Below are 12,159 nucleotides of genomic sequence, written 5' to 3'. Positions count from 1 at the left end.
ACCTCCCTATTTCCTTTCTTGGGTCAATTTTGATTTGCTGATTGCTGGGAAAGGCTGTTAGGGTCAGCGAGCGTCATGGGCGAATGATTGCCTCTGTAAATAATCTGATTGTAATGATAACAATATTTTTGAATGGTTACCATGAGTAATGTTGAGTTTATTACTCCATAAATTCTTCCAACTGTATTTAACTGTGCTATTAATACAAAGCCCAGATTCTTGTTTGAATGTCACGGTAAGAAGGGCAGAGTAGGTGACCTTTTATAGAGGATAAAACTGAGACCTAGGAAAGTTCAGAGACCTAAGAGCTAGGACCAGAGCCAGGGCTAGGCCTCAAGCATGCTTTTCATGTCACTCGACCTTTTCTGGAATGTGAGGAGTTTCGATGCCCCTGACCCTGCAGAGAGCCAGCCTCCAGGATCTTGCCCCAGGGGAGGTGATGGGTGGTTGGAACTGTGTCAGAGCCTGTCTGACAGTGAGCATTCAGCCATTTTCCATTTCCCTCCTGATCTAAGCCTGCTGTCTTATTAGCAATAACCTATGTTCAGCAGGAGAAAACAGTATTATCTTGGGTTAATTTACATTTATATCCTACCTGTCTCAGATATTTAAAAGGAATAACTTTGATTATTTTTTTATTCCAAAGTGAAAAGATATGTAGAAATTATGGATTGGTGAAAACAGTCATCTCTGGTTTCATCTATAATCACTATTAACATTTGGCATCTGTCCGTCTACTGTTCTTTGCCTGTGCCTGGCTCATTGTATTTTCCCTAAAATGGAATTATACATTTTCAATTTAATATGCTATTATATACATGCATACATTTATTAAGCTGTATTACTTTAACTGCATTCTAGGGAACAGGGTCTTTTACAAGGTGTTGAAAAGTATTCTGTAGAAAGTTTCACAGGAGTCTTTTTTGTTGTTACTAAAATTTTAAAATACTTTTAATATTTTATTTGACTAAAGTATAGTTGATTTACAGTGTGTTAGTTTCAGGTGTATAGCACAGTGATTCAGTTATACATTTATATATCTATTCTTTTTTTAGATTCTTTTATAGGCTACTGTAAAATATTGAGTATAGTTCCCTGTGTTATACAGTAGGTCCTTGTTGGTTATCTGTTTTATATATAGTAGTGTGTATGTGTTAATCCCAACCTACTGCAGGAGTCTTTATTATAGGACTTTAGAATTTTCACTACATTAATGCACACTGAATTTCTAGAGAGAATTGAGAATGCAGGTTTAAAAAACTTATTTGACCATGGAAGTCCCTTGTTTTGTGGTTCAGTAATTACATCTCTCTTAGAACACTAGGATTCTCTAGAACACAGTTGGGGAATCACTGTTGTCCTACATCATTGCTTTCTTAAAATTTTATCTTGATAAGATGTTTTGTATATCCTCTTGAGAGAGAACTTTGGTAAATACATTTTCAGTACAATTTTTGTAGAACAGATGTCTCTGTTCTTCAGTTCTTCTACTGATTGCTGTCTTTGGCAGAGTTTTCAGTAGATTACAGACCTCAGGACATGGAAAACATAAGGGGTATGTTTTGTGCTCCTGTTCCCTCCCCACCTTTGGTATAATTTGAGAGAACTTTGTAGGTGTGTATGTGTACACACACACGGACATACATACACACCCATGTACAAGTATACATATGCATACAAGCATGTGTATGTGTGCATACACATACAAATCTATATTTATGTCTGTGTATGGATAAACACACATCTCTCTACCAATATTTATATATTATTGTGAAAAGAAAGCAAAATATGTGTCTAAACTGAAGTTAGGTTTGTAAAGCAATCTTTTTTAATATCTTAAATGTATACAATTAACAAACACTTTCTTTCTTTCTATCATAACATTGGGCTCTCCATTTCTCAGAGCTGATTACATTCTTTGATTGCTAATATATCTAAAGGCCTGCTATAACCTTCTGTGAGATTTAAGGAATAGGCTTTTTGGCCTGTAGATAATGCTTTTCTCTTCAGATTTCAGCAGTCCATAGGAGAGGCTGCTGTAGTGGTCTTGAGAGTGATGTAAGAGACTGAAATGGTTCTGGGAATACACTAGATCTCCCCATAGGAAATTAGAGAGTTGTTTTTCAGTGCTTGGATTGTTCAGGTAATTACCATGGTTCCTATTTAGGTCAAAGATTAAAACTTAAAAAAAAAAGATTAAAACTCAACTCAAATAGCTTAATATTTGGATGGCTTAAAACAAAACACAGTTAAACCACCATGTACATATTAAACAAAATAGCCCGTTCTTTGGGTAGCATGTGGATAAGGGGCGAAGAGAAGCTAAGACGAGAAGAAATAGGGTTGACTTTTTGACACCAGAATATCCTGTGTGCTCTGTAGCATCAGACATCGATGAGTCATCGGTGATGCAGCTGGCTGAGATGGGTTTCCCTCTGGAAGCATGTCGGAAGGCTGTGTATTTTACTGGAAATATGGGAGCCGAAGTGGCCTTCAACTGGATCATTGTTCACATGGAAGAGCCAGGTAGGTGGTCAGAAAATGGGATGGCTTTGGAATCTGATGTGATCCTCAGTGATGTTAAGCCTTGGTCCTACTGTGTCCTCTGGATGTGTCCCAGAAAATGACCTTTGAGCTCATAATCTGCTGCATGAGGCTGGGGGATGGTTATTTTGCCCATGTAGCAAAGTCACAATCTTTGTCTTTCCTCCTTTTTTAAATAATAGCTTTGTTGAGATTAATTCACCCTTTTAAATTGTATAATTCAGTAGCGAAAAGACCATTGGAAAGATATGGGATAAACTTCTAGCTAAGAGATGAGGAGGACTTGAGATAGAAAAATGTGCATGAAGAAATAGGGGCTGTTTAGTTAGCTTTTACTTTTATCCACTTTATTAAGCTGTGATTCACATACCATATAATTTCCTCATTTAAAGTGTACATTTCAGTGTTTTTTTTAGTAGATTCGCAGAATTGTGCCACCATCACCAGTTAATTTCCAAAAAGAAATTCTGTACACAATAGCAGTCCCTTTCGCATTTCCCCTGCTCTCTCCAGCCCCCGACAATCACGAGTCTACTTTCCGGCTCTGTGGATTTGCCTATTTTGGATGTTTCATATAAATGTAATCATACAATATGAGATCTTTTGATTTTGGCTTCTATTGCTTAGCATAATGCTTTCAAGGTTCATCTGTGTTGTGGCATGTATTGCTACTCCATTCCTTTTTATGGCTGAATAATAGTCTGTTGTATGGACGTACTATATTTTATTTATCCTTTCATCAGTTGGTAGACATTTGGGTTGTTTCCACTTTTTGGCTATTATGAATAATGCTGCTATAAACATTTTGTGTACAAATTTTTATGTGGACATGTTTTCATTTCTTTTGAGTGGAATTGCTGTGTCATATAGTAACTCCACATTTGACTTTCTTAGAAACCACCAAATTGTTTTCAACAGTGGCTGTACAACATTCCCGTCAGCAATGTATGAGGGTTCCAGTTTCTCCACATCCTCACCAACCCTCGTTGTTATTGTTTTTATTATACCCAATCCATTGGATGAGAAGTGGTATCTCATTGTCGTTTTGATTTGCATTTCCCTAATGACTAATGATGAACATCTTTTCATATGCTTATTGGCCATTTATGTATCTTTGAAGAAATGTCTCTTCAAATCCTTTGCCCTTTTTTTTTTTTTTTTTTTTTTTTTTTTGCGGTACGTGGGCCTCTCACTGCTGTGGCCTCTCCTGCCGCGGAGCACAGGCTCCGGACGCGCAGGCTCAGCGGCCACGGCCCACGGGCCCAGCCACTCCGCGGCACGTGGGATCTTCCCAGACCGGGGCACGAACCCACGTCCCCTGCATCAGCAGGTGGACCCTCAACCACTGCGCCACCAGGGAAGCCCCCTTTGCCCATTTTTAATGAGGTTATTTGTATTGTTGAATTCTAAGAGCTCTGGATACAGGTACCTTATCAGATATATGATTTGCAAATATTTTCTCCCATTGTGTGGGTTGTCTTTTCACTTTCTTGATGGTGTCCTTTGAAGCACAAAAGTTTTTAATTTTGATGAAGTCCAATTTGTTTTTTTCTTTTGTCACTTGTACTTTTGATGTACCTAAGAAACCATTGCCTAACCCAAGGTCACAGAGATTTTCTCATATGCTTTCTTCTAAGAGTTCTGTAGTTTTAGCTCTGACATTTAGGCCAATGATCCATTTGGGGTTAATTTTTACATATGGTATAAGGTAGGGGTCCAACTTTATTTTTTTGCATGTGGATATGTAGTTGTCCCAGTACTATTTGTTGAAAAGACTGTCCTTTCCCCTTTGAATGGTCTCGGTAGCCTTGTTGAAAATCAGTTGACCATAGGTATGCGGGTTTATATCTGAACTCTCAATTCTATTTGATTGGTCTGTTGATCTATATGTTTATCCTTATGCCAGTACCAGACTGTCTTGATTATTTTAACTTTAGGTATTTTTTCTTCTTAGCTCTAAAATGTTGTTTATTTCAAGACCCCCCCAAAAAAGAAAAGGGCCTGAGTGTGATTATTTTCCCCAGATTTTGCCGAGCCGCTGACCATGCCGGGTTATGGAGGAGCAGCTTCTGCTGGAGCCTCTGCTGGACTGGATAACCAACCTCCGGAGGAAACTGTAGCTCTCATTACCTCCATGGGATTCCATCGAAATCAGGCTCTTCAGGCGCTACGAGCAACGGTAAGCCTGGGAGATGGTATGTGAACACCTTCTTCTTGTTGGAGGTAGTTTGTGTTTTGTCAGTAACAACTGAAACTTTCCAATGTCCTTTGATCATTTTGAATCATGTCTGTCTCATGCTATACCCCACCATGCCCCACAAAGATTTATTCGTGTGTAGTATATGTAAAGCTAAAATAAATGATTGAGAGAATCATACAGAGATTTTAAGAATAAGGAGATATTTTAAGAAGGAGGGAGATAATACACTGGGGGCAAGTTGACCCAACTGAAAGAAACTCTGTATCATCTTGATGTTTATTAGCATGAGGTCAGAGACTTGACTTGGAGCTTGCTTGTGGCCTTAGAGCAAAGAGGGATGCTTGAGATTCTGTGTTCAATAAGGCAGTTCTTTTGGAGAAATTGTGCTTTTCTGATACCAAGACCTTGGAGCAATGTCTCTCAAAAGTCCTCATAGAGAAGTCTCCTTGGAATTCTCTGCTTTTGTTTCTCTCTACAGAGAAAGAAGGCTTTTCAGGTATTTGTGAAGTCCTGATATTATCAGGAAAGAGGGACCAGGAAACGGGAGGGTAGACGGAACCTTTCCTTTTGCGGTGCAGATATCTGTTTAGTATTGAGGGAGGAAAGTACTTTTTTTTTCACACCATAATCCATTTTTGAGTGAATATCTGCTCCTAATTCCTTCTTGCTTATCCTGACTGGTTGCCTGCTGAGGTCCCTTGCTGAGGTCACAGCGGCTCTCTCCTGGCTCCGGGCAGTGTAGCTGGAAAAATCTGTTTCCCTTTAAAATGCTTGAAATGTCTCAACCAGAGTTTGTTGTATGCGGGGTACTTGCTTATGCCCCAATTACTTTACTTGCCTGACTGTTTAATTGGAGATTCTAACTACATCTAAACAAATTCTTTAACTCAGCAAGTGATACCACAAAGGGAGAAGACAGAAATGTTTTTATGATCCATTGATTTGAATTACATGGAGTTCAGTTTAAAACAATATAACTTAACTAACCAGTGTTGTCATCATTAATCAAGGCATCAATCTTGTCTCTACTGCAATTCAACCACTTTGCCAACATTTAGGGGAGGAGCTCTGACACAGTACTCATGTTGGCTTCCCTCTACCCTGCATGGTTATCTGCACAAAATACAGTTGGTAGAGAAGATAGCGTGTGCGGTTAGTGTGGCTTTGGAAAAGGCTGCACTGAAACAGATGCCTTTCTCTTTGGCATTTTGCCTCCCATCATTATAAGCATCAGCCCACAGAAATGCTGAGCTAAGACTGATACGGGCTTTGCAGAGCTGACCTGCTGCTGTGAGCTGTTTACCAGTGAATCCAGTTACAGACTTCAGTTGGGAGACTTACAGAATGACCACGGAAAGTGTGTTTCATATGCAGAGTCAGAGCTTACTCAGAGGCACTTAGGACTAATGAATTCAAGCCTCCTGTCCTATCTGCTTGACATCCTGGTTCAAATGGTCAGGATATAATGAGGCCCCGGGACTGCATACATTGTAAAAATGTTTTGTTTTATTAGAATAGTAACCTGGAAAGAGCACTGGATTGGATCTTTAGCCACCCTGAGTTTGAGGAGGACAGTGACTTTGTGATCGAGATGGAGAATAACGCCAATGCGAACATTATTTCTGAAGCCAAGCCTGAAGGACCTAGAGTCAAGGATGGATCTGGAAGTAAGTTCTTGACTTAGGGGTTGTCTGAGCAGTCATGATTGTACATTCGGTTCGTGCCCTTCCCCCCCACTCCCGAATATTAAAACCTTTGCCATCATTTAAAAGTTAGCACAGATCCCAGCTTCTCATAAATGGTGCACTTGGCCACTTCGCATAGGCCAGGGTGATCTGAGGAAGTCTTGGGCAGACTCCGTCCTGTCACCTGGTAGTGTGTGTGCCTCAGTTTAGTGCCAGCTCTGACTTTGTCTATCATCTGAGGTGAAATTTCATCGTGGACCATGAACGTTTTTGTCCAAAAGACAGCATTTATTTTCGTGGTGATATTTTTGAAGAGTTGAAAAGCAGTCTTATGACCTTGACCCTGTCGTTGCTCATGATCATTTTCTGAAGGGCTGTCAGGATGGCAGGAAGAGGTGCCCTAGGCCCATGGGGAGCCTTCCATCAGCAAACACGTAACATATGTCACTCTGTGCCGACTAGGGCTCTAAGCACTTTACCTAGGCAATCATTTAATCCTCACCACACCCATTTTATAGGTGAGAAAACAGAGGCATGGAAAGATTAGGTAACCTTGCCCAAGGTCACATAGCTCTTCAGAGGTGGAGCCAGAATTCAAAGTCAGCACTGTGATACCCTTCTTCTCGGGCTGTGCTTGCCTAAGGGGTCGGAGTCCGGCGGCCCTCAGCTCCTGCGGTTGGGTCCCAGCCTGCTTGGCTCTCAGTGTTATCTCCTCTGCAGCCCCAGACCTACAGCTCACGTGCCTGCTCTCGTACCACACCACCAGCCTGCTCATCCGTCCTCAACCGCCTTCCCCCTACTTCCAGGCCTTCGTCCAGGCTAACCCTTAGCTGCGAATTGCCCCTTCTTTCCCATCACGACACACTAAAATCCTCATCGATATTCAGAACTTGGCCACAGATTCCATTTCTCTGGACCACTTTCCCAGGTTCTTGTCATAATTGGTCCCTCTCTGCCTCACATGCTGGTAGTAATTATACCAATATTAATAATCCTTCCACTTGTGTCACGTTTCTTCTTCACAGTAACCCTATGAGGTAGGTACCGTTATTATCTCCATGCCACAGATGAAGAAACTGAGGCAGAGAAGGCAAAGTAACTTGACAAGGTCACTGTGCTGGTGACAAGTAGAACCAGAATTCCAACCCAAGCAGCCTACCTGCAGAACCCATGCCTGTAGCCACTGTAACGTCGTGTTTGTTCTTCTGTTATTAGAGGTATCAGATTCATCTTGAGATAAAATTAGTTGGGTAAATACCTGTGTCTCCCAGCTGACTGGGAGCTCTTGGAGGACAGAGGCTATTTTACTTTTATAAAGCTTGTGGTGTCCAGTGCCTAGAAAGTACCAAGTAAATAATAATTGGATTTAATTAAATTTACCATAACAGCATTTGCTCCTATAATCGTATGGCTGTAGCTCTACTCATGAATGGTCTTACCAGACCTAACACATATGTATCGATATAGCTCTAGAGACAGAGAGGGGGAGGGAAACTTTCTTCTTCTTTTATATAAAATAGGAATTTCCTCACTGAAGTTGTTTTAATCCAACTAGACTAGAAAAGGATGAGCTGTAGTTCTCCCGACTTCCACATTCATCTAAAGGGTCTTGTATTACTTTTCGGAAATCATTCGCTTGCTTGAAACATTAAAAGCTGTTATGGTCCAGCATTATTCAATAATTCACGAGCAGGATTTATTATGTGTTACATGTCCATTGGTTCACTCCTTCCTTGATTTTCAGTAATGGACTCTTCTTTAGGGCAGGTGAGTTCTTGCAGAAAGAATAAACCACAAGATGGGGCCGCTGTAAAGCTGCCAAGGTATTTGGCTGCAGAGGGAAGGAGAGTCTGATCATTAGGGTTTCCTGTCTTCTGATGGAGCTTGGAGGGACAAACCATTCTCTCAGAGATGGTCATTAATTATACAGAACAGCCACATCTTCTCCTCGGGCTTACTGAACTCCGAGTGACCTGCACATATTCCTGGTTTTTGAGTTGCACCCTTGAATAGGATGTCATGATGATGTTTTTGAGCACCCTTGAATTTAAAGGCACTCTGGGCCAAACTCTATGGCTTTACTCCTCATCGTTCCCAAATTTCGGCACTTATGGGTGAGGGTGGGGAAGGAGACAGTGATGCACTATGAGAAATCACATATGGGATTTGCAGAATCTAAGGGCAGTAGGAGGTGAAAAATTTAATTATGAAAAAAGCATAAACCACCCTAACTCACCAAATGCATTCTGCACTGGATTTTATAGAAGAACAGATGTTTTTAAAGTAACTTTTCCAGCAGTGTGTCTAGCCCATGGGAGGTAATCAGCAAGTGAATGATTGAATGAAGAATTAAATGAATGCCAGGTGGTAGTGGTCACAGGGATAGTTTTTTTAATCACCTCCACTAAGTACCATTTGGAGGAATTAGCAGTGTACTGTTGCATTCTATTCTGTTCCCTTTCACAGGAAAGGGAAAAGATGATTTCTTGTACTTTGCTGCATTAGCACCTGAACTCATATGTCACTTTTTTTCCTTTTACAAAAATTAATATTTATGTTTTCTTTTTCTTATAATTAAAAGGATGTATAATAATTTTAGCAACTGGAGAAAATACAGATATAGGAAAAGAGGAAAACAAAAATTACAATCCTGCTTCCCAGTCATAACCCAGTCACTGTTAAATGTTTTGTGTATATTCTTCAGACCTTTCTTTTCAAATATATAAAAATGAATATAAAAATGTATATAAGAATATAGCATTCTATTCTATACATGCTATTTAAAAAATTTGAAGTATAGTTGATTTACAATATTATATTAGTTTCAGGTGTACAACATAGTGATTCAGTATTTTTATAGCTGACACTCCACTTATAGTTATTATAAAATAATGACTATATTTCCCTATTCTGTACAAGATATCCTTGTGGCGTATCTACTTTACACTATACGTGCTATTTTATAGCCTGCTCTTTCCGTAACTGTGGTGTACATTATGTAAATCTAGGTCATTGAACATATATTAATATTCCATTGTATCATAATATATATACCTAATCTTAGACTAGTTGTTTAAATAAAAGATGATTTCAGAAAGAGTTTTAAATAATGGGGTTATTTGCACATTCGGAAGGTGATGGCAGTGATTTTTAAATAACACATTTCTTAAAGGATGAATGCAGTTCACAGAAGTACAACAAATGCCTCTTTCAATCTCTATCCAGGTAACAAACATTTGTTCAGCTTTTCAGTTTCTTTCATTTCTTCCCTCCTCCACCCCCTCCCTTCCTTTTTTCTCTATTAAAAATAATGCTGTAATGAACATTCTTGAGCTCTCCCTTATTATTTCTTTAGGGTAAGTTTCTGGAAGTGAAGTATTGGGGTCAAAACTGCGGGTTTTTTTTGTTTTTTTGGGGTTTTTTTTTGCGGTACGCGGGCCTCTCACTGCTGTGGCCTCTCCCGTTGCGGAGCACAGGCTCCGGACGCGCAGGCTCAGCGGCCATGGCTCACGAGCCCAGCCGCTCCGCGGCATGTGGGATCTTCCCGGACCAGGACACGAACCCATGTCCCCTGCATCGGCAGGCGGACTCTCAACCACTGTGCCACCAAGGAAGCCCAAAACTGCATATTTTTGAGATGTGAATACAGATGATCCCATCACCAACCTCCCCACCCCCTTCCCCTCCCAAAACACAGCCCTGTGCTCCTGTTCCCTGTCCTTCCCAACAGTGCTGTTGGCCGAGCACTCTTCATGTGTTGTGTTGTTTTTCTTGTGTTAACTGCTTCCTCATTTCCTTTGCCCATTTTCCCATTTTTATTGAGGTTTTTAGATTTTTTTTATTGATTTGTATGAGAGTTTCAAATACTGTAAATTAGTTTGGGAATACCCCGTAGCTTTACAATATTGAGTTTTTCTGGCCAGAAACACGTTACCCTTTTCCTTTGCTTCGTATCCCCCTTCTCCCACCCCTGCAGAGCTATACGGTTTTCTTTATAAACATCTTCTGCCTTTTTGGTTTAGTTCTCAGTTTTCAGTTCTCTTACATTTTCTGTGTTACTTATGAATAACATTTTTCCCCATTATATTTTCTCAATTGTTCCTACTGAATTTTGGAAAGTTCCTGGTCTTGTAATTGGCCATTCTCCAGGGATTTGATTAGAATTACATTAAATTCATAGGTTCCACTCCGGGAGATGTGTATTCTGTGTAGGTGAGTTGTTTGCATTCCCAAAACATTGTTTTTTACCTTTATTGTGGTTGGTGAATTGGCTTGGACATTTGACTTGGGGGTAATGAGGACAATTTAAAGGTTTAGGTGATTTCTATTTAGGAGCAAAATGGAGAGCCAAAACAGACAAACCAAGTAAAACCAACAACAGGGTTTTCAGGGTTCTTTTGTAAGCCAAACTTGTCTAAGCAAAAAAGGGTGTCTTGTAATATAAAAGCTGGGAAGTCCCAGGAAGACTTGACTCTGGGCATGCCCTTGACTCCAGGACTCAAGCCCTTTTATATGAGTGTATCTCTTGCCTCTGGGGTTGGTTCCAGTCTCAGACAGGCTCTCCCTCATGGCCACAAGATGGCTGCCAGTGCCTCCTACTACTGTATCTTTCCAGCAGAAAGAGTCGTGTCCCAGAGTTCTCAGCAGATGTTCTGGGAATGTGAGAGTCTGTCGTGTACCCTCCCCTGTTGTCATGTCTGAGCCGAGAAGGGAAGGGTTGGTCTCTCCAAAGCACTGGTTTGAGTGTGGGCCTAGACCGTGAGAATCAGCGTCACCTGAGAACTTGCTGGAGATGCAGATTCTTGGACCTCACCCAGGCCTACTGAATTAGGCCCTCCAGGGGCGGGCTGAGCGAGGTGTGGTTTAACAGACCCTCCAGGTGGTTCTAATTCAGCTTAAATTTGAGAACCACCATTTTAAGCAGCAAGATTAGGTTACTCTTACTTTAAAATGGAGGATCGTGGCCGCTGGGACATCACTCCACAAGGTTAATGCTGAAAATAATGACAAGGTAGGTGTTTGAATTGGAAAAACAGTGACTGGGATTAAAGAAGCACTTGTATCAGATTCTTCCTTTAGGGAATATGTAATTACTATTGCCATCTTTTTGAATGAGGAAGTAATGTCATTGCATGAAACTCTTTCATTTAAATGTTATCTACTTTGATTAAAAGGATTTGTGCTATTAACACTTGGTGAAAAAGTAGCTGTCCTTTATTGAATGTCTACTAAGTGCCAGGCATTTCCTCTACCGCTTTTCCCTGGCTCCTTACAGCAAGGTATTCGGATGAGAAAGTGGTAGCTGACAAGTTTACTGAATTGCTTATGGTAGGACCACCTTGTAATTCAGGTCCGGCTGATTTTGAGGACTGCGTTTTCTCCTTTGCCCCCTATTGAGTCATCCTATTTCAAGTTTTCTAAATTGGAATGGAGGCAGGAGCCTGTTTTTCAGAAGGCTCTGTTTATTGTCACGTCCTACCTGTTTTAAGAGCTGCACTTAACTTTCTGTTGAGTTTTTAGAATTTTTAAGAAGTGGGAAATCAAGTCATCAGTCTGACCTATCTGGGCTTCTGCCATTTGCAAAATCATTTCTGTTTCTGTGTTGCACTTAATGAGCGTTTAATTTTTTTTTTTTTAAAGAACTCACTGATTGCCAATGTAATTAAAATGTGATTAGTCTGTGATTACTCAGAACCTGCTCTGGCCCCTTCAGTCACATCGCTGTCATGG

General features: G+C 40.5%; 1 protein-coding gene across 3 annotated transcripts in view; it reads left to right on the top strand.

The window, feature by feature from the left end:
* USP13 (ubiquitin specific peptidase 13) overlaps window positions 1-12,159 on the top strand; it is a 122,694-nt gene that overhangs the window by 88,998 nt on the left and 21,537 nt on the right. For all 3 annotated transcript variants that reach the window (XM_082624885.1, XM_082624884.1, XM_082624886.1), the window contains exons 17-19: window positions 2,383-2,526; window positions 4,569-4,723; window positions 6,258-6,411. In XM_082624885.1, the coding sequence (XP_082481011.1) occupies window positions 2,383-2,526; window positions 4,569-4,723; window positions 6,258-6,411 (453 nt within the window). The remainder of the gene's footprint in view (window positions 1-2,382; window positions 2,527-4,568; window positions 4,724-6,257; window positions 6,412-12,159) is intronic.

This window comes from Mesoplodon mirus (assembly GCF_964341445.2).
Source record: "Mesoplodon mirus genome assembly, chromosome: 6".
Lineage (NCBI taxonomy): Eukaryota > Metazoa > Chordata > Mammalia > Artiodactyla > Ziphiidae > Mesoplodon > Mesoplodon mirus.
This window is presented reverse-complemented; position numbering and strand designations above follow the sequence as displayed.